This window comes from Agelaius phoeniceus, chromosome 5 (genome assembly GCF_051311805.1).
Source record: "Agelaius phoeniceus isolate bAgePho1 chromosome 5, bAgePho1.hap1, whole genome shotgun sequence".
Lineage (NCBI taxonomy): Eukaryota > Metazoa > Chordata > Aves > Passeriformes > Icteridae > Agelaius > Agelaius phoeniceus.
Window position 1 is genome coordinate 63,371,632 of NC_135269.1, and position 22,941 is coordinate 63,394,572.

The 22,941-nt window shown below is 36.2% G+C and overlaps 1 protein-coding gene across 2 annotated transcripts in view; it reads right to left on the bottom strand.

Moving 5' to 3' along the window:
- Nucleotides 1-768: 768 nt before the first annotated feature.
- Nucleotides 769-22,941, bottom strand: part of CACNA2D1 (calcium voltage-gated channel auxiliary subunit alpha2delta 1) — a 366,353-nt gene continuing 344,180 nt past the window's right edge. For both annotated transcript variants that reach the window (XM_054631736.2, XM_077179149.1), the window contains 8 exons: nucleotides 21,665-21,736; nucleotides 21,057-21,209; nucleotides 20,902-20,954; nucleotides 17,929-17,984; nucleotides 17,640-17,769; nucleotides 16,195-16,307; nucleotides 13,146-13,228; nucleotides 769-5,356 (listed from right to left, as the gene is read on the bottom strand). In XM_054631736.2, coding sequence (XP_054487711.1) covers nucleotides 5,240-5,356; nucleotides 13,146-13,228; nucleotides 16,195-16,307; nucleotides 17,640-17,769; nucleotides 17,929-17,984; nucleotides 20,902-20,954; nucleotides 21,057-21,209; nucleotides 21,665-21,736 — 777 coding nt within the window. In that variant the 3' untranslated portion in view covers nucleotides 769-5,239. The remainder of the gene's footprint in view (nucleotides 5,357-13,145; nucleotides 13,229-16,194; nucleotides 16,308-17,639; nucleotides 17,770-17,928; nucleotides 17,985-20,901; nucleotides 20,955-21,056; nucleotides 21,210-21,664; nucleotides 21,737-22,941) is intronic.

The following is a 22,941-nucleotide window of genomic DNA, read 5'->3' on the forward strand; positions in this document are numbered from 1 at the left end:
CTAGAATCTGCATTTGATTTCTTATTCTCTTATCTACTCCTCAGGGATCCAGTAAATCCATCAGAATTTTACAACTGCCATTCTCTCTAGGCCCTGTTACACTCGCAGACAGGGATTAAATTCAGGCTTCTAAAGCAGTTGCTACTTTCAGCTTTCTGCCCTGCACTTCAGAGATTGCCAGTGCCCCTGCAGGAAGTCTGACACCCAGCAAAGAACCTCCTGAGCACCCCAAGCCTGTTTATTGAGGTACACACATCCACTTTAATTATAGTCTTCAGCTCAGAACAGCAGCAGTACAGAAGCTGACTGGATCGTAACTCAGTTTTGGTCAGAGGTGGGGACAATAACTTGGGCAGGACCCATCTGAGCCATCTGATTTTACTCTGCTTCTCCATGTGAATGAAACCTTGGACTTCATCAGTGTTTATAAGTTAACAAATGGCAACCCTTCCAAAAGCAATTGTTTCAGGACAACGGGGATACTTCAGCTGTCTCAGACTCTTAATTTACTGAGAGCTTTACAGACCCTCAGTTTTCATTGTTTTTTTCTTTTTTTTCCACTTTTTTTTTTTTTAATTTTCAGAGTCACAAATGAAACAAAAATGAAGGTTGCATCTTTCTCTGAACTCCATAAAGACCTGCGTTAAGTCACTGTCTTCACTGTCCTCAGACATTTCTGTTTAATTACATGAAACACAGAAGTATTATATAGTAAATAACAAAGGCTTATTTACATCTTTTTATTATACAGAATAAACAATAAAATAGTTGTTGATTTTAAATGATAAACTTTTATTCTGAATATACTGTTTTTGCACAATAATTAACACAACAGTTCTAGGATTATAAACTTTTTATAACATTATTGTACAAATTTTTACAAAAAAATTATTTTTTTTCCAGGCTTGTCAAGTTCCACAAAAGTGTCAAGAGAACACAAGAAAAGGGAGAAAGACCTGCTTGCCTTGTAAGAGCAACCAAGTCTTTTTTTGCAGAAACGCACACTGAGCATTTCAATAAAAATATCCCAGAAAGCATGATCCAGACATTCCATACAACACAAGAAGAGAAGACAGCTTTGTCAGATCACAATCGCAATTTCATGGCATCTGAACAAGACAGTATCCCTTTAGCCTCAGTGAAATATTTCTTCAAGATGATGTTTTTCTTTTAAACCATAAACAGGACAGATGCAAGTAGCTGGGAACAGGGTGAGGCTAACTTTTCAAAAGTCTTGAATTGTATTCAGATGCTTTGTTTTAATCTTTTTACAATAGTGTACAATGAGTATTAACAATATTAACATTGTGGTATGAACAAAATAATAATAAATGTGGCCTTTGTTAAAGGCTTGGATGTCTGATGAAGTTAGGGTAAAATTTATGCTAAGAAAGGACTTTTTAAGATTTCACCTTAGGTTGACATTCCAAAAACACTCGAGTGCATTGCAATGCCTTGTAGGCATTAATATATTTCTTAATAACCAGTGTGCTAGCATCTGAATTTTTGGATCAGTGGTACTGAGGTTGTGTTTTGGAATTAAGTCATACTATGCATGTTTGTTATGTGTTAATGGGAAAAAAAGGTTTTAATGTCTCTTCAGTGACAGCAAAAAGCTCTCAACCACAGCAAGTAACACTTGGGTTGCAAAGGTCACTTAAAAGGGATACTGCCTATTTGAAACCAGTAAGGCCAGGTTTTAAGTTAATAAAAGGAATATTGTAGGAAAACTTACAAATGGCAGCAACACTGTTGTTTTTGTCAAGTTAAGCAGTAAAGCCTCAAGCATTAGAAACATGAAAAAGATCATACTAAAGTCTTAAAGGTACAGGACCTAAAAATCTTGTCAATCAGATCTGCTATGTCATGTTAAAAACCTGTTACAAATATGGACCACGGTCAGTGTTTCGGCAGTAATGCTGGTTGTTTAAAAGAAAAAAAACTAGAAAGAAACCTTTCATGTTAAGTCCTCAGATCATGTTTTGCACAGTACCATGCTGTAACAACTTTACTGGTGGTTACTTGTCAGATGTACAATACACAGCATGACTTCTGTGTGAACTGAACCAGTCCCAACAGTTCCCTTCATGCTATTTAAAGGAGTTGAGCATCCATTGACAGAGCCTTGTATCTGACCTTAAAAACCACAGCTTTTTACAGTATATCATATTTTAAAATATTTTAATTTAAATTTTAGGACCAAGTTTCTTCTTTCAAAGACAAGAGAAGATGACAATGATGCACTGTGAGAATAAGGATACTCTTCTGCATGAGAATTTATTCATGTGAGTTATTTCTATCAGACTGGTATTGACATTTTGAGATAGCTGGAATTCAGATTGCATTTTTGGTCTGTGTTTTTAATTTTGCAGATACTGGGGTATTTAAAAAAAAGTCTTGACAATCACTTGAATATACTATAATATATAATTTCAAAGTATTTAAAATACTCACTACTTTCTAAAGTATTAATAAGATAGGAATCATGTTGGTTAAATGCTTATATAGAACGTAATAATGTTAGCTGGAAGGCTAAAAGTTTCTATAGAAACACATTTCTTCAGGTCATATAGAGGGGCAAAGGAGAGGAACAAAGGACACTACTCCTCTTTGGATGACCCAAGAGGGCTGTGTGTCTGCATGGCAGGGGCTTCTCCCTCCTCGTGCACTGAGCACTCTAAGGAAAGTGGGATGAGAGCAAAAGCCACAGATGTTTCCTGTGGCAACATGAATTTGTGCCATCTTTCTTTCTTCCAACAAACTCTAATCAAATGCTTATTGAGTAACTCCGAATATGGCCGACCAGCAAAGGCAGAGTGTTTTAAACAGTGCAACTTGTCCATGAAGGGTTTCTTTTGGGAAGCTAGGTGAAAACTATAGAGAACTTATAATAATAACATGAAATTAAAAGAGCACAACGCAAACCAACGAGTATTTAAAGTAACCTCAGAGTAAAAGCAGTGAGTGCAGTAATTATCGGCCTAATCCTAGAAAACTTGCTCCTCCCATAAAACGTCAATTGACCACATTAAGAAAAATCACTGGATGCAGTCTTGGCATTAGAAACACTCCAACCAATTTTTTTATCAGGTGGTAATTGGTGCTAGAGTGAACAGAACTACAGCACTATGACTAGAAGGAAGAGCCCTAAGTTTATCTGCACCCTTATCACCAACATTAGCTCACCTTCCCTGAGGAGGACCTGAAGTCATCCAAAACAGTTAAATTGTACTTTTAACCCTATGACATTGCTAGGTATTTTTTTTTTTAAACCTAGATTTTATCACTGATCAAAAGGTCAGGATTTCTGTTTTTCAGTCACCGTATTTCCAAACATGAGAAAATACATAGCTGGAGCCAAGGTACATGAAAAACAATGAACCAGCCATGAGTACAACTACAGTAGACATCTGATCGTTCAAGCCATGCCATGGCTTGGAGTAGCTTCTTCAGTTTTCATAGGATATTAATGCATGCCCAATCATTTTTTTAAGCTTTTGGCATGATCAAAATTATATCAATCAATTGCCAGCATATACATACTGATGATTTGCATTTTTAAATTTTTTAATGAGCTAGTGTATTGTGCCATATTAATATTTGCATATTGCAGTTGTTAGCAGAACTGTACAATACCAGCAGAGTTGCACATTCATTGGTTTAGCTGTCTTGCAATACTGTTTAGTTCTGAAAACTAGAAAAAAAAGCGCAAATCAAATTTTGCATCAACACTATGCTACACTGTAATATTGTAATTTACTGCACCAGCCTGTATCACCAATGAGGTTGATTAAAAACAACTTCTAGAGTTATTATTCACAATCAAGTATCAATGTGCATACATATAGATTCAAGGCTCCCCATTTGTTTATATTTTGTCTAATCGCAGCAACCAGGTCATTTTGCTGTTAAATATGCTATTTTCAATTATAAATAGCAACACCATAAGTTTTAATATTATGGGTGGGTTTATATGAAGGAAACAAAGGGGGAACCTGATATGAACCTTAGAGAACATATACTTCCAAAAATAAATGTGTTAAATCTGATTTTTATATTCTTAAAATATCTGTACACAGGTTTTCATGTGAGATCGCTATTCTGTAAAAAAATCCACCTCAACCCTTTTGTTACAATAGCTATATTTACCCTATTTTCTCAGCTTTTTCATTGCACAGTATATTCAGAGCTCTGTTTCATAATATAATGTAATATGATTTGATTGCAACACATTGCAATGTTCAATTTCTCACACAATACAAGAATCACTCTGTTATCTTTTCAATGAACTATACTCTACCATCAAAGAAAACAAACTGAAAAACAATAACTTAGCATCATCATCATGCAAAATACCCCTGGAAACCAACATTCAAATATCACAAAGACATTTTTTATTCACAAGCATTTTTTGTTTCAGCCTTTGAAGAATTTCTACTAGCTTTATATGTAACTGCATTGTGAAAAGGAGGTGAATGTTACATTTAAATTAACAATTTTTTTTTCTGACAGAAGATTACACCAAGTTTAAGATGAAAATCGTTTTTTAGTTACACTCTCCAGTACTTTTGAATTTTGAAAAACAGTAGTTTTCTCCCTTCCCTCCTTTCTACATACAATATCAACCTACCAAAGCTTAGCTCGCTGTAGGATTCATTTTGGAAAATTAACCACTCATCATAAAGCATTCCAATCATGCTGAACTTCTGGTGAAGACTGGCCAATATTTTCATTTTACTCAACAAGTTTGGACAAAAGCGATATTAAAAGCAGCCATTGTGGTGCTAGTAATTTATATTGGGGAGAACGTTTTCCTTTTTCTTTTTGGTTTTTAAACAACTGTTCATGTAAAAGAATATAAATCTTCAAGATATCCAAAGCTTAAAAGAAACAAAAACCATATACATAAGCTATTGTTAGGGGAGCCCTTTTACATGAAGTCATCAAGATTACAACAACAAACAAATGAATAAACAGAAGGTTTTAGCTTTCCCCAGCGGGGCAGGTACAGAAATCTGTTAGGATGGCATGGATGATGCAGCATTCACACACAGTTAAGGATCTGACACTCCAACATGCAGGCATCGTGGCGCCCCGATGAGTCTCACAACGCGCGATAACCAGACACGAGCGCTGCTGTTCTGCTGCTGTCTCAGTAGCTGACCCTTTCGAAAATGGAACTGAGGCTATCGTTTTGGCCAGGTCTCGATTAAGTTATGCAGGTTTTGGTTTAGCAAGGTCATAACTGGCAGTGTCTGCTGCCAGATAACAGCCAAAGCAGGACCGACTGAATTGCTACCATAGACCACAGTGATGGACTCAGACCAGAGGCCCCACCGCAGTCAGCCGAATCTTCCTGTCGACAAGAAGAGAAGAAATCATTTAATATTAATTACAGGGAAGCTGCTGGAGAGGTAACCTACAGCTTAGTTTTCAATATTTTGAGCTATCATTAAGGCATCATTTTTGGTCTTATATGTGTTATTTTGCTAAAATAACAGTAAAATAGTCCCTGGAAGTTCCTCTGATTTTTGATACAAAGAGTGGCGCTATTACTTTAACTATAAACATGGGAGGATTAAATACTTTCAAAGTTTACAGAACAAACTTATGAACTAGATGGGATACTTACACCATCCATCAAGAAATGCTATGGAACATACCTGGGGGCCCCAGTAAACACCATCTATATTGCTTAAAATTGCATTCATTTTAAGATTCTGAGTATGAATTTATTGTGAGAAAAGATAGAAGAACAGATAACTTTTCAAGTTTAGAAAACAAACACAAAAATATGTTTATGTCCATTTCATCAAATGATTGCACAATAAAATGAATATGGTCTGCAGGTGAAGATATGATCAAAGAGAATGAAAATCCTTTCTCTGCCTCTGGTGCTCTATTCAAGTACAACAGGGAAATTTTCTATTGCACTACTTGTACATGCTTGATGCAGTTTGAAGCTGTCTCAGCTGCACTGCTGTCATGCACCAGTAACTATTCCTTATGCCACACAGCAATCACACCACTCTTCCTCATTCCTCTCCACCATTAATTGCTGATCTTTGGTCTCTCTTTACTTATAATGCCTAATACCTTCCACATGATGGACCTATTCATTAGTTTGGCTGAAATACATTTGATACCTGTTCTGGAGCCTGTAACACCTTAAACCTTGTTTCTCAAGACTGATACAAACTCTGATTAGTACCTAAAACACCAGGAAAATTTTCCCCTCTCCACTTTGTCTGAGAAGTCTGAGATTCATGGGTAGCTCTGAAGGTTGAAAATATTTGGTCTTTCTCTTGTTTTCACAGTATTCTGTAACCATGGTATAAAAAGACACTTTCCATTTTCCAAAAGATTCCAAGCCTCCAAGGGCAAGAAAACAATGTAGGTGGAAAGGAATTTAGGTATATTAGCAACTGGGGAAACTCCTTGAACAGGAGTAATATGTGCAGGGAAGGACAGACAACTGAATCTGAACAGTAACAGGCTGGATACTGGCACAGAAATTAAAAAATATATATATAACAGAAAGCAGAGGAAAGCCAACAGGAAGGGAAAAACTCCTAGTTCAGACTGATATGCCACTGAGGCATATGCAATTAATACTTAATATATCCCAGACAAGGCTGGGGTGGGTGGGTGTGTGTGTGTGTGTCTATAAAAAATACAATCATGATAAATAAGAAAGAGTCATTAAACAACGTTTAATTTATTAGCAAATTTCCTCAAGCAAATTTTGCTTTCCTTAAGCAAAACTTCCCAGCTTTGTAAGAATAGCAATGCAGGACATAAAGTTTAATCAAATGGGCAAAAACAAGAAAGTACATAAAAATGGCAGATCAGATATAAACAAGAAATGGATGGGGAGGGAGGGGGAATAAAGTGGTTCTTTGTAACCTCTTTGCAGAATACACTGAAATGATAATAGAAATTTTTTGACTAAATTAAAAGCACAAAGCCAAATATGATGTTAGGGCAACTCCTTCATAACAGAGGTGTAAAGACAGAATTTAGGAATTGCAGGGCATAGGAAAGACCTTTAATGAGTTCTTTATACCAGTTTTAATGGGTGAAAATTATAATGTTATTTATTTTGCACACAATGCATTCTTTAAAGATGGTAGGTTTCCAAAACAGTTTGGGAAAAAATATGGAAAATCAGATAAAGCAGACAAAGCAGACTCAGTACATTATCAGGAATTATAGCATTCACCAAGAGTCTCCTTTAGAAACTTGGATGCAAAAAAATGCAACAATCCCAAGCCCAAACAAAAACCCCAAAAATAGCATTCAATTTCCTTAGAAAGAAATAAAAAAAACATTTTGTCCTAAAGCAAATACCTCATGTTGGTTGCCATTCTTTATTAACAGTAGCTTTTTCCAGATATAGCTCTTTCATGTGTTAGCTTTATAATTTAGTTGTACAGTTTTGGCTTAGGCTTTTTGTTTTGTTTGGTTTTATTGTTGTTGTTTTAGTTTGGTTTGGTTTTTGGTTTGGTTTATATTTGGTTGATTGCACTCTACAAGTTCAAAATTCCTAAGGTTTCTGGTCAACAAGAAATCCTAAGTGAACTCTGCTGCACCAGATTTGTACTAGGATGCTAAGATTTCAAGATGCACTGAACATCCTGGTTTATTTAGTTTGGCTCTGTCACCATTTGCATCTGCATTGTGTCTTGTCATGCAGCTTTATTTCTATTTAAAGCACTTAAAATTAACCCTGTTGCTTCTTCCTCACAGTGACTACCATTAAAAACAGAATTATCAGTAAAGGTTTCCTTTCACATGAATTCAGTGAATGGTACTCAGTGTTACCTCTTGGTATTTATTATTCTTATCACTGAAATTACTTAGAAGAGTCATCTTTGAAGAAAGAGTTGAAAGCAAAGCAGGAGATTTAAAATTTCCAACAGGCAGGAGACATCTGGAGAATATAAGTAGTAAACTGAAGGTTTTAAACAAAATTGTGCATAACATGAAGGGAAAATACCTTTATAGAAAAACTGGTATCCAGTATAGCAAATAGGCCTCCACATATAGAGTTATACAGGACTCAGCTTACATCCTCTTGATTAGATGAAATATTGCAAATTATGTTGATAAATCAATCCTACCACCACATCTTTTTGAAAACACCTTCCATTCTGTTGTCCTTTTCTATCTGCTTTATGAATGTTGTTTTTTTTTTTTAAACCACACCACAATTTCTCACCCGCTCTTACATTCATCAGTCGTACAATGTAATATTCCTATTGCGCTGAAATGAAGTATGTTAGAATCTTTTTTTCCCTTCTCCCTAAGGTTACACAGAGAGGTTTTTAAAGGATTCACAGCAGTAGAGAATATCTTGGAAGCTTCATGCAAGCCAGGCATCATCTTATTATGAATGACAGCATTAAACTGCACTACACAAAAGTATACAAGGCTTATACACATATTTAAAGCTTAGTGAGATTTTAACCTCATATTGATCAAAGCCACATCAAATTTCTGAGGTTTGTAGACCAATTTGCAGTGGTAAACCAGCAGTTCTGCCAAGAACAATTTCTAAATATTGTCTCTGGAATCAGTTAATTCTTTTGTGTCCTAAGCTAAAACAAAAATAGTCGTGGCAAAGAAGGTACAGTAAATCCTATCGAAATTAATTTTTTTCCCCACAGAATTTCACACTGTAATTTTCTTCTGTGCACTCACTGTTGTCAAAACGACAGCAAATGTGAAAATATAAAATAAAAAAGAGGACAAAATCTGATTGTGTTTATTTACATGAATTAAAACAATCAACAGTCCCCTTGAAATAAGCAGGATTCCACCCCAATTTAAAACTTGATTGAGAAAAATGTCAGTTTTGAATGGTCTTCAAAATGCCTTTTTTTAAAAACACTTCCCCTCTTCTTGAGCTTTAAGAAAACTTTTCAGCTGTTTCATGTTAATGTTATTTTTGAGATTTCTTCTAAAGTATCTTATAATGAAGATATACAGCATTGTTTTATCTTCTCTTTACATTATCTTATCTTTACCTCTTCTAGTGCAATTAGACACTGAACTATTTTTAAGCAGTTTCACTGAAATTTTCCAGCCCATGACATTAATCACACAAATCCTGAATAACAGATCAGCTGGGGATGTCCTCTCTTTGTTGTCTTCAAAATTATGTCTGTGTATAAATTCTCTTTGAAGAGAGAGAGACTTGTAAAAGAAATTGGAAAGAATTGTTGTAGGCTGCTTTCATTTCACCAGAAGTGTACGAGAAATTTCTTGCATTCATTACATCAAATTTTCTTGCATGCTTGAGATAGAGAATTGTCAAACCCAAATGTCATCTTCTTCATGTCATGCCTTACTAGGACAAGTCTAGGTAAGGCTGTTCTACAGCATCACATGCCATGAAAATTATTTAGTACTTTCAGAATGGAAATGAATGCTTTTATAAAACCATACTTTCATTTTTAAGTATCAAAACAACATACTCATTGCTATATATCAGCATTTCCTTGAAGACACTGCCAGTCCAAAGTTTTAAAAATATACTTGGAACTATAAATACTTATATACACATATACACCAAGGCTATAAACATACTTGTTTCTCCTTTAGAAGTGCACTATAACTATTTAATATACTAAAACTTTGTTTTTAAATGATAATAATTCATCAGAACCCACTGTGCTACTCTGACTTATAAAACAACGTCTGCCCAAAGAGCTGATATGGCCTTTGATACCAATGGATTACTTCAGTCACACCTTTTATAAGCATGTATTTTAAATGTTTCATATTGCACTGGTAGCACCTTTGCTTTTACTCAAGAGTAATTTTTAGTTCCAATGCATGGTCATTCACAAATTTTGGGTTACCCTCCTTTGTCTGGACTACCAGACAAAGCTGTCAAAAGTGTAGAGCTCCCCATGCACAGACTGGGGACACAGGCAATTCCATTGGGATATGTCCAGTTGCCTGGACTGCTAATCACCCTCAAAGCTCCCACTGACATACCTGGAAGCTGATGGAAGCAAGACATTCCCAGTGGGGGCTAAAAACTTGTACGGTTCTTTTCTTTAGTCTCTGGCATGGCAAACAAAACCAGTGTGCATGTACAAAGTAAGAGCAAGACATTTGAGGCAGTGATAATAACTATTTTGTTAGCCTTGATGAAAATTTACAAAAAAGAAAGAAAAACCTGTCAGGTTAGTGAACCTGATCAGCTGGATTGTATCTGTGTTGGCTTCAGTGATTTTAATATAACTACACAGATTAATGTCCAGAGAGAACCCGTTTCCAAAATCACAAAGTTATTAAAAACAAGATGGATGAACAAAATTACCTTTATAACTTTCTGCTGCCAAAAGCTTATCAGCTAAAATTATATTCTGGGTGTTTCCCACCTTCAGCAGAAAGCACATTTTGGGCATAAAGAATTCAGCTCAAGGTGAGTCTCTGCTGCTTTATGTATGTTGGACAGTAGGTTTTTAATTAAAGAAAGCTATGTGCAGAGCAAATTGCATGAGCAAGAACATGAGATGCTAATCTAGATTTTAATGTGAAATACTACTGGCTTAAAGAAAGGCCTTTCACCTTTCCCTACAACCTTTTGCCATGGCTGTGCAAGTTCCTAGGTTTGCAATAAAGTATGTCATTTAAATACAGAATAAGAAACTTCAAAATTACTAAAAAAAGACACTGTTAAACAGAATTCAAAGATTTTTTTTTCACTTAAGTTCAAGATACATTAATTGAAACTTCCCTTAAGTATAGAGAGAATATAAATTACTGTGAAAATAACTGTTCTAAATTTCAGTTAATTTTTAATATTTCATCACACTAACTCTGAAAAATGCCCTGTAAGCTTTTGGTTCTGCCTGTTTGCTTTACTTTGATAGACATGTGAGTATCTCCCTCTAGTGGTTTTCAGAACAATGTTGATCAGAGCCCCCTTCAGACACACGTTTTGCTCTTTAGCTCAGCAGTTCTCTTGCAGACAGTCACTGGCACAGTGACTCATGGTGCAGCCCCACACCATCAAATGCAGCACAGTCCAATTGCCAAGGCTTTACTTGGAAACCCCAGAGTCTGCACTTGGTCAATGTACAGGAACTTATGTAGTTAATTAGAAACAAAATCTCCCCTTCTGCTGTAATCAGGCAATTAATTTATTTAGGATGCCAAAAACTAAGAAGTAAAAAAATATTATTTTACTGAATTCCTAGTTTAATCAAATTGATTCACACCATTGTCTTCAATTATTTACTGTTGTGTTCATTTGAATGCAGTGAAAATTCCTTACTCTTCTCAATAACAACACACACACATAACACTCATCCTTGCCACCCCTAAGTAAAGCTTTACTTTCACAGGTATGCTGTCTCTTCTATTTGCTTTGTACCTATTTTTATCAATGGAAAAACTTTCTTCTTCTGTTCATTTTAACAAGGACAAGGAAAAAATTCTTAGAAGTGAAGGATGCGGATTCAGTTGGTACATGTGCAATCTCAAAGAGCCAACCATATAACTCCAACAGGTTCCCTTGTCTTTGTATGTTCTATGGGAGAGGCCCTCATGTTCAGTAATTGTGATTTATAAGGCTCCAGACAGGTTTTTTTCATATTTAATTTCCCTTAATATTGCGACAGTAATTTACTCCAGATTGTTACTTTTGGGACTTGCTTCATTCTGTTTTCTTTTGTATGCTCAGTAAGTAAAAAAGTCTGCTAATTTTTTAAGCCAAGAACAAAACAAAAATTAGAGAAAGTAACTGACCATCCACACCACATGAAAACTTGCAGAAAAATGAAGATAGGAGCGGACATCATGGCAGAGGCACGACTCGTTGTGCATATAGGCTGATCCTATTAATAACGGGCAAAGTAGCAAGTAGAGGAAAGGAAAGAAAACACAGAAAAAAAGACATACAAGATGAGATATCATGCAGATTGCTGGCAGTTAGCAGAGTTAATGTGAAAGCATCCACCCAAGAGCAAGAGATTCACAGCAAATTTTGCAAATAAACTTAATCAAAACAATCCACTGTTACAAAACACATGACTTACACACTGATCAGCACATCAAGCTAGTGAGCAAGAGTTGTACTTTCACACACAATCATATCAGGATTGTTTGGAATATTTACAATGGCTGGATAGCTTTTGGATGGGTTTTCAACTTTATTTAATCTTTGTTGGCCAGTAAGAAGACTTCCTCTTTAAAATAAAATTCGGTTACCAGAAAAATGCATTGAATACCAATTCTCAAAACTTTTTAAATACTACTGACATGTCAGTAATTGTGCCTCATTACAAGAAAAGCAGAGAATGTACTGGAAAAAATTTTGGTATACAGCAGTTATAAACAATTTAAGTACATTGGTTTGGGACAAACTTTCCACTGCAGAAATTGCAGAATTGCATGAGGCATTGAAAATGCATCTATAAATTTTTTATTGTAACTAATGCCAGGCACTTCCTTGTTCAGTACTATTTGTCTTGAGATTTATTCTGAACAACTTAAATTCAGCATAATCTCTTTTGTATCTTTGAAAGGTAACATAGAAATAATATTAAAAATAGTTTAGATATGTGTCACAGTTATAATTTTTCTCTTTCAAAACTAATGCATTCAACACAGAAGTACCAAACAGTTTTGGTGATTTCAGTAAAGCAATGCACTTTTAAACCTTCTAAGAACATGAACCTAAGGGCAGTACAATTTGAAGAATAAGAAACAATGTCCTAAACCATATATAAAATTTAAATAATTTAACAATACTTTAAATAATATTTGGAAACATTATTATAAAAAGACTACTTCTAAGCCAAGATTATTGCTTACTTGTACAAGCCATTGAAGAACTGCATTTCACAGCACCATACAGAGACCAACAATTTTACACTCACTGATGATACTTTAGTGGGAATCATGTGTGAAAGTGCAATGGTTATAGGACAGGCAGATAAGAAAGCAGCTGTTAAGTTTATGTTAATTGAAATAAAGTGGCTATGGTCTAGAGTGAACAGTATGTTTAGTGATAAAAAGGTTACCAGGCACCAAGGTACATTTAAACATATTTTTCACTGATTGTCTAAAGCTGCTCTACAATTGTTTTTAAAGGTAGTCTTAAATCCTTACAACTTCAATTTTACCTGTTTGGCTTCATCAAAACAGATTTCGGGACCCTTTCTGTATCTCGGTTGTTTGACCATTTCACAGGGATTTGGCCCTTCATCTGTTTCTCTGGTTAAGGAGTGTCACTCTTTTTCATGCATTGTACATGAGCATGATCAAAATTCTGGTTTTATTTTTATGGCAGGAGAGATTTACACTAATTCACATAGTGCTGAAATAAACATCAATATTTACAGTTTCTTGTTTAAATTCAAGAAACCCAACCCAACCATTTAGATAAATCAAAATGAAATACCTTTTTTTATACTGCTCTAATAAAGAAAATAAACTTCCTGCAGAACTTTTTAGAACATTTTCAGAAACGTAAACAGAAATAAAATAAAAGCTTAGTTCTTTTAACATTTTCTGTATTTCTTTTTTATCGTTGCATAAATATTTCAGAAAATATTTCATAAAACAGTAAACTTTGAATGGTGCTGATTAGTTACAGTTTATGTTACCACTGAGTTACTCTGTCATAATGAAGATACACAGTAAAACAACGAAACTTTTTTGGAAAAGTAATGTCATATACAGGTTGAACATAGCAGTGAAAGCCTATAAAAACTACTGGTTCTATAATGGGTACACTTATATTACCTCAAATATCATAGAAAAGATTGCGCCACTGTAGGCTTTGTAGTAAATGACAGGAGAACGACTGAGATCCCATTAGCATTTCAGTGATGAAGGCAGACAGAGAAAATGCTGTCCATACTACCAGCAGAACAGCAGGAGAGAAAGGGAGCAGTGACATGCTATTAATTAGCTAACTGAATATATGAGGGACTGCTTTAGCTCACATCTCTGAAATCTGTAATTGCTGGTGTTAAAGTGTTCTTCACACTGTACTTCCCATGTGCCACTGGCTAATGAGGGGCACAAGTCATTGCAGCAGACTTGAAAGGCATGGATATGGCAAACTGCAAAACAGCCTTCTGGTGAGGCCTGCTTATATTACCAGTCAGTATGCTAAGCTTTTTTATTTGTTCCACTTGAGGTAAGACACATATTAAATCTATTAAAAGAATAGAGTGCCAGAACTTATCTCAGTAGCTCTAATTCACACTTGAAGCAATCCTGTTCATGCACTACCATGGAGTAGTACAGCAGCTTCAGTGCAACAAGTGGAGAGGCCAAAGCAAAGAGAAGGCAAGATGATGGGAATTTATTTCTGTAGTCTGCATCTGCCTTCATTTAGACATTATCAGATTCATCTCCCCTTTTCTTCAGCTGTGGCTCAACTGAAAGGAAAGTTGAAACATAAAAATGTTCCAAGAGGCTGCATAAGCAAAGCTGCACCAGCCAAAAGGAAGCAAAGTGTAATAATAATCATCTAAACAGCACCCAAAGGTCATTTTGTCTGCTTGGGTGATGTTATGCTACATCTGCATTTCACTATGTAGCTTAGTTACAGAAAAGAGTTGAATAGCTTAGTACTGCATAGTTGAACAAAAATAAAACAGTTCCTTTAGTCAATATAAGTCCCCCCAGCTGGTCTGACTGCCATTTTTAGGTAATTTACTTTTTTCTAGTAGTTTTGGGCTCCACAGGGAAATGCAAGTCATGTGCCCCTTCCCATCCATCATGCTTGATTTTCTATAGTGAGTGCTGTCCATAAATTCAGACAGTGGAAACAGTTGATCAAACTGTCATGGACTGAAGCCAATTAGAATATTAGGCTAAGTTTACATAGCTCTGTGATGACACCCCAATGTAACTTCCTTTTCAGCCCAAGCGTAGATGGAATTCCAGTTTTATTAATGTGGCAATGAATGCATTGATTGTGCCAAAGAAACACAGTCATCTGTACCACCATCTGCTTTTCTTTCAGGAGTGGGAGAGGCTGTCTCAACTAACTTCCTGATGTGGACAGAGGTATTACTAATTGTTTTCCTTGTTCTGTCACAGTAATCCAAATTATGGTTTGATTTACCACTTCTGGCATGCTGTCCTCAAGCCTACATAGAAAAGAATGGCTAAGGTGAATTTCTCCTGACCTAGAATTGGTTTTATGTATTTCCATCACCATCACCTACAGTTATCTACTGCAATGAACAGCTAAAGGAGAGAGATTGGCATAAAGGTGGTTGTAAATTAAAACAGTCTTTCACATGCTTTTAACTTCAATGCTTGTGCTGTAAGAACTCTGCCTAGCATGTAAGCCACCTATGTCTCCAGCCAGCTCTGAAGAAATTCTGTACAGCTGGATGAACTCTAGCCTTTGATGGCTGATGCAGTTACCACTGGAAGTAAGCCCGTCTTTGACACTGGCACACACTAAAGTGCCTTCATCAACCAACCAACATGCAGCATCTCAACTTTTCATGACCAAACACTCCTATCCTGGCTTTTATTTTTTTTTTTTGTTATTTCTCTAGACAGACATACCCTTGCCTTTTCTAAATGTTGAACAAACCCAGGACACTCAGACTTTCCCTGCTTGTGCTCTCAGATGCCAACCTCCTTGGTGGCGCTACCTTAGATTAACTCCTGCATGGCAGTGTGGTCCTGGGAAGCACACAGAACTCCAGATGTGGTCTCACCAGTGCTCAAGAGTTGGGATGGATCAGTTCTCCCAGTCTGCTGACCACAGTCATAGCCTGGGATGTGACCAGCCCCCTTCTCTGTGAGGCACAGTGCCAACTCACTGTCAACTTCTTGGCCACCACAAACCTCCAGCTTTTTTCTGCACATCTTTCTGTCTCTCTGTCCCTAGCCTGTCCAGCTGGGCAATTAATCTGTCCTGGGCCCAAGATTTTGTATCTGCTTTTTTGAAACTTCATTAAATTCCTGTGAGCCCATTTCTGTCTAAATTCTCACAAATAAGAGCTTTGCTCTCTACCTCAATGACTGCTGCTTCACATGATTTGTGATATCACCCACAAATACCTGCTGCTTCAAGTATTCCAGTGGCAACCATGGTAATAACATAGATAAGTGGTTCATTTCTCCCCAAAGAGATTCCAGTATCCCATAGCCAAAAATCAATCCACACTACTAAATAACATGGTTTTTAAAGGATACCCGGCTTCTCCGCTTGCATCAGTGGCTTTGGGTCACAGGAACGGCACAGCAGTTGGCTGTCACTAATAATGAACACTAGATTGGTGTTTGAAATCTTCTCTGCATGATAAAGTCTGGGAAAAAAGTCAACAAAAAACTATGTTTAAATGAAGTAAGGAAAATCATATTTGAGAAGGACACACAGTATTGGAATAAAATAATCCAGCTTCAAAGATTTAGTCTGCTTGCTACTGTTTATCTTTTTTTATTAACAAACAGTAAGAAAGATTTATAATAAATTTTGTAATCTTTTTGACATTTCCATCATACCCTTTTTCAACTAGACTTCTTAGTGGAAAAAATGGAAAAAAGCATAAAATCACTTTAATTGGGTTAATAGTTAGCTCTGTACTAACTCTGTACCACAGTAGCTGTACTGAGAAATAACATCAGTTCAGCATCAATTAACACAAAAATAAAACCAAACCCAGCCACAAAAACAAACAAACAAAACCCCAAAACATAAACCTGTCTGTAAGAAGGTCAAGGGAGAAACATGGAGTATGCATGCCATGTATTGGATGTGAATTTGTTGTATTTTTATGTCCATATAATTCTGCAAAAGGTATTTAAGATGATACTAGGGTCGTTTTCAGTTTATAAATAAACCCAAGGCATACTGTCAATATGGAGGAGGAGGTACAGAAGTTGAAAAAAAATCTGTGTGTTTTGACCATTCTCCAAAGCTCTCTCTCTCTTTCCTAGTTTGAAATCCTGTCTTTTTTTGTTTGAAATCTGGCTAATAATTCTAATTCCTAAGATGCTTTCAGAAGCTCAAAATGTATGTGACACCCCAGCAGGCTCTTGTATGAAACAGAAATCTAGGTCTGAGATCCTATTTTTCTGAAGTATAAATTTTTTTCACTTATTATTAAATATCATCTTCAATAGGCCTCCTTATGGTGTCTGAAGAGTAATTATTTTAATAAAAAAATATAATACCTTCGTTTGTTTTATTAAAGAATCATGGTTCTTAAATCATAAGCACTATCAACTAGAAGATAAATTAAAAGATAAATTGTATAATCTTCCTGACTGTCAAAAATTCTGATACATAACCAGATTCAAGAAGATCATATCCCTTGGGATACTGTAGAATGCTTTTAAGTTGACATAATAAATTAAAAGAAAACAAATTGGGACAGAGATAAAAATAAAATTTTCATGGAGCACAGACTATAAAACAAAAACCGACTAAAGCATGTCTACAGTTATTTAATGATTAAAATTAATTCTAAACAAACAAAAAGAGAATGCAATTTGCCTGCCTCTATTCTTCTCTGTCCTGCTTATATGAGTTTGGTGAAGTCTATCCAAAATATATTTTTGCTTCTTATAATAGTGTCCCTATATTTTGCAAAATAAATAAAATCCCAAAGTAATTACTTATAGTGAAGAAATTTTACCTGGAGCAGTTTATACAGTCTACAATCCCACTAAAGGACTTATCATTGTTTTCAAAGAAATATTGAGTTTGCTCAGTGATACAGCTTGTTTTAGGCAGGGCAGCGCCGAAATCATCATCTTCCATATCAGCTGATATAAAGTAAATAAATAAATAAATAAATAAATAAATAAACAAAGAAATGACATTTTTAAGTCACAGACATAATGAGGAGACCCAAATATGTCCCCTGGCCCAGATTCTTACCTTCTACTTCACTCAAAGTTGACTCTAACATTCTTTTGACTTACCTGCTTCAAGGAACCGTGGAAAAGTCAAGCTCAAAAACAGCTGCTGTAAGATAGACCTGAACACAGAAAGACAACAGGTTTATTTTCAAAGGCTCTTTCTCTTCTTTTTATTTTAATGGATACTTAAAAACTACTCAAATATAGGTTATTAACAATAATTTTTTTATGCTTTTGCCAGTTATCAAAGCTGTATTTCCTTAAACCTTCCAGCATGACTCTGGTTTTCTTTTCCCACATTTTCACAGGTTTTTCACACTAATCTTTTATTCTACTGTTCTGATTTACTGTAATGTGTGCCCACAAGTCACATAATGGAAATGTTATCACACCATCCCTGCCCCCCTTTTACACCTCTGTTGGAGGTGGGAGAGGCATGTTGGTGTTTCTCTGCAACTTAAACCAACTGGAACTCCTTTCTAACACACTCAGGGAACATGCTCCTGAATTAGATCAGGAAACATGCTCCTGAATTAGACACTTTACACTGATCAAGGTTCATTAAATTTCTGAGAAGGAGATTAACACTGGAATGGTATATTTTAAAAAGAATGACTGTAACAGCTGACTTTAAAAATCATCTCTATTCTCACTCTTGATCTACGGACTACATTTTCTTTCTATATATGGTGCCGAAATACTTAGGCTTAAACAGCTCCATTTATTGATTTTTTTTTCTTCATTGATGATGGTACTTTTTCCAGTTTTATTTGCTTAAAATAGGTACCAGCTTGCCACACTCACAGACTCTTTCTCCTCCACCAGCCTGTCAAAACAGGAAGTGCAACAGGTATATTCTCTGACTCTCTGCTGCTCCTTAACCTTCCTAAGTTGTATTTTCCAGTTGTCAAGTTTTAGGCTTGCTTCTACCCACAAATGTGACCCAATCTCATGTCATTCTGTTCTAACACTTGTTCTGCAGAGAGAAGGGACTGTATGACTTCATTCAACCTAAAAGTTTTTTTCTCCTTTTCTAGGGTGATTCCTGTGTAAAGAAGCTGAACATGCCTGGCACCTTCCCCACGGAGGCACTCCCCGAAAGGAGTTCTGCATTCACATCCACGACTCTGTGCTTTGAACCATCAGAGGGACAGCACAGAGCAGTTATGGATCAGAAGAGACCTGATTCTATTCAATAGTGATGCAATTTGCTGACAGAAAATACTAATCCTTTGTAATGGCTTACCTCAGAATTTACAGGGAACTGAACAAAAAAGGCAGCCTGGGAAAATTCCTAAATCTCCTGACTTAAAGGAGCATGAAGGAGAAATGACATGCACTCTCTTAACCAAATGCTGATGTATCCCATATAAATTTTGAAAATGATAGCTCACACCTTTATCCCACATTTCTTGCCTGAAACACTATAGCTTTCTTTAATAACCTGGCTTCTCTTATTTCCCTGTACTTGCTTTTGCCAGGTGCCTCACTGAATCCATTTTTTCGTCATCTCTTTTCTCTTTGCTTGCTTAATGGCCTTCTCTGCCTGCTTCTGACCTAGATTCCATTAAAAACATGGCCATAGTAAAGTACTTTAATGTTGTGCTTTCAAGTTAAACATCACACAAAATAAACCTCAGGTCTAAATTGAGACCAGACCGCTGAGTCTGATTTGAACACTGATAAACTGAAGTTTCTCTGTTTGAAAAGAACTCAAATTTCTCTTCTGGATTATTGCCCACCTCCAATTTTTGAAGCTTGCTGTTGTCCAAGAAGACCAAGACTATTTCTCTTCCTGTTTACTAAATGTAACCAACAATAAAAACCAATATACTGTCTTCATAGTGCTTCTGTGAAAAAATTATTATACAGTTTTTTGGCTGCTACATATTTTAACTCTTAGCTTTGTAAAGGAGGTAATTTATTCCACTTTGGTAATTACTATTAGGAAAAAAAAAAGTATCATGAATCTTTAAAAAAAGGACCAGTCTCCAAGGGTGCAATTCACACCTCATCTGTGCCAATTACTTATCCTCATAAGGAAGGTGCTGAGGGAAGTAGCAGATATGAGTGTCAATCAACATGGCTCTGAAAAAGGTAAAATACCCCACCTGAGCACTGTGTCAGCTCTGCATTCCTCAGCAGAGAAAAACATGGGCCTGTAAGTGGCTGCAGATAAGGCCACAGAAATGATCAGAGGAATGGGATACCTTTGCCATAAGGAAAGGCTGAGAGGGTTGGGGTTCACTCTGAATAAAAGGGGGCTCCCAGGAGAGCCTTCTTTGTGGCCTTTCAGTGCTTAAAGGGGATTTTAAGAAAGATGAAGACAAACTATAGCCAGACCTCTTCCAGTAGGACAAGGGGTGATGGTTTTAAACTAAAAGGGGGAAGATGCAGACTAGATGCAAGGAAGATATTTTTTACAATGAGGATGGTGAAACACTGGCACAGGTGGCACATAGAGATGGAGATGTCTCATCCCTGGGAACATTCAAGGTCAGGTCAGGGATGGGGCTCTGAGCAACCTTATGTAGTTGAAAATGTGCCTGCTCACTGTAGGGGAAGTGGACTGGATGACCTTTAAATATCCCTTCTAACCCAAATGATTCTATGATTCATGTTTTTTGTAAAATGATTCACTGAAAAGCAAACACTGATGTTCTTAGGACTTCTTGCTAGAAAAAGGCAGAGATTATATCCTGAAATAGGGAACCAAGTGGTCAATAATTCAAAACATGAGAATTTAGACTTCACAACTGCCCATCACACTGAGACCATTAATCCAAACTCTGCTTCCTGAAGCTGATTTTGTAGTCAGAACACACAATCACAAAACCTGTCAAGAGCAGTTTTTAATTGAACTGTTGACAAAACAGTCATGTTTGAGACATAGCTAAGAATTTTCATTATGAGAAACTGCAGAAACAAAGGGTCCAGAGACATTTTATGGAGGAAAAAAATCCAAGTCAAATAAAGTTTCAACCCAATGAATAATTAGAGTTTGGATACAGAGATTTCCTACACACTCATACTTACCAGGCTGCTGCTGAAGCCCACCACCCAAGCTGCAAAATATCTGTTATTGTAGGCTGGGGAAAAAAAAAAAAAAGCAAATAAAAGAGGTTATTTTATTTATGTAAACAAGTGTAGACTTTCAATGGATGTCAGCCACTGCACATGGGACTACTGACCACATAAGCAGAACGAAGTCCAGCTCCTTGCTTTGGTTCTTCTTCAGGATCACAGACTGACTGATAGTCATAAGACTTATTAAAGGCATACAGGGACATGTTAATCAGGTTTCTCATCAGGCCAGGATCAATTTCACCAAAGAATCTTCCAATCTGATGGGGGGGCAATACAGAGAGATAAGGTAAAACATTTCCAAATATTTTTCTCGTAACAAAGTGCACAGTTCTAAATTCCTCAGTTAGAGAGTAACTGTAAAATGTAGTATCAATGAGACCTCGCCTGGGGAAGAGCAAGAAGAATGTGAGAAAGAAGGTGTATGGATAATATATTACTTGTCCTCACCATCTTAAGTCCATTGGCAGCCTACAAGCCCAATGGCAAAGCACAAAGAATGAAACTTGGTAGCAAGTTTGGTGTCTTCATCTATAAAGAAAACTGTAAAAAAACACTAATAACCCCCCTAGAACTTCTGATCCAGCAATATTTTTGTGATTCAGAAATCTTTAAAATCTTTAGAGTAAGTTGAGAGTTAAATACTTTTTTTTCTCTCTCTCTTTGAACTTCTTCCTATTGGTTTTCATGTTCAGGTCTTAAAGAATATACATACCTGTTGTGTATATTCATCTCGATTGGACATCAAAAGAAATCCACCATCATCGAGGATAACACAGTCCACATGCTATTATAAGAAAGTGAAATATGTTTACAGGAAAGATTTGTCAATAGAACTCTCTGTAAGAAGCTACTTTTTTTTTTTTCCAAGACATCAGAGTATCTTCAAATCACAAACCAATAGCCAAGGGCCAATTTTAAGTTATAATAATTAGCATTATCAGTATAATAAAAGTTTGAACAGATCAAAGGCTTATTTGTGGCTTAATTTCATAAAAGTTGTTTTGCAAATTCTTATTTGCTCAATACTTTGTTAGTTCCAAGAGTGCTATATCCCTATTAAATCTGATTATAACTGGAACTCAGTTCATAATAAGGGGCTACAACTCCTCATGTGCTTCAGCCATGTTAAAGTACTTTTCCATTTGCAGATTTCAATGGTAAAAATCTTAAGGGCAGGCTCCCAGCTTGCTAGGCGTGATTATTTTCACTTGTCAAGGACTGTAGTGGGATTATTCCAGGTGTCAGGTGCAGGAATGGGAAACCCACTGATTCCATCCATATGCTTTGCACTTTGTAAAAGATCCTTGCAGCCAGAGATTGGAGAGATAGCAGTGAGGTCAAAAAGATAACTCCCCACAGTACCCTTTCTGCTGTAATGCTTGCATTTAATGATCTTCACATTCCTCAAAAGAGCTCAGAAGACCTGAGCACAGAACAGCTTTTAAGCACATGGCAGAACCTGATATGGTGACAGTCCCTGGATCTGGGCTCTCCTGAGTGCCAGCAGAGCTATGGGGTCCCCTGATCCTGAATGTGCTGGGGACCAATGACTGGAAAGGCACATTATGGACTTTGGGGCTTCTAAATTTGCACTTGCCCTTCTCTGAGTTACTCTTTTCTTTTTTTTCTTTTTTTTTTTTTAGAATTTTATTTTTTTTTTTCCCCCTCAGGATTTGTGTCTTGTTTTGCAAATTCCTGTAATATTTTTATCACAGTTTTCTTGACATCATTCTCTATTGTTTTTCCTGCATATTTTTCTTTACACTTGTTCTCATAACTTTATCACCATAACCATTTCACCTGATTTTGTGCCCTCTTTCTCCCCATCCCCTTCTAACCTTCATCTTTCTCAAGACACAAACAACTAAACCCTGTTTTCTGAGAAATTAACACTCAAATAATAATGATAGAATCTGTCTTACATAGATCTAGAGAGAAGGAGTGAATTTCAAATACTCTGTCAGATATTCATAAACTGAACATTTTCTT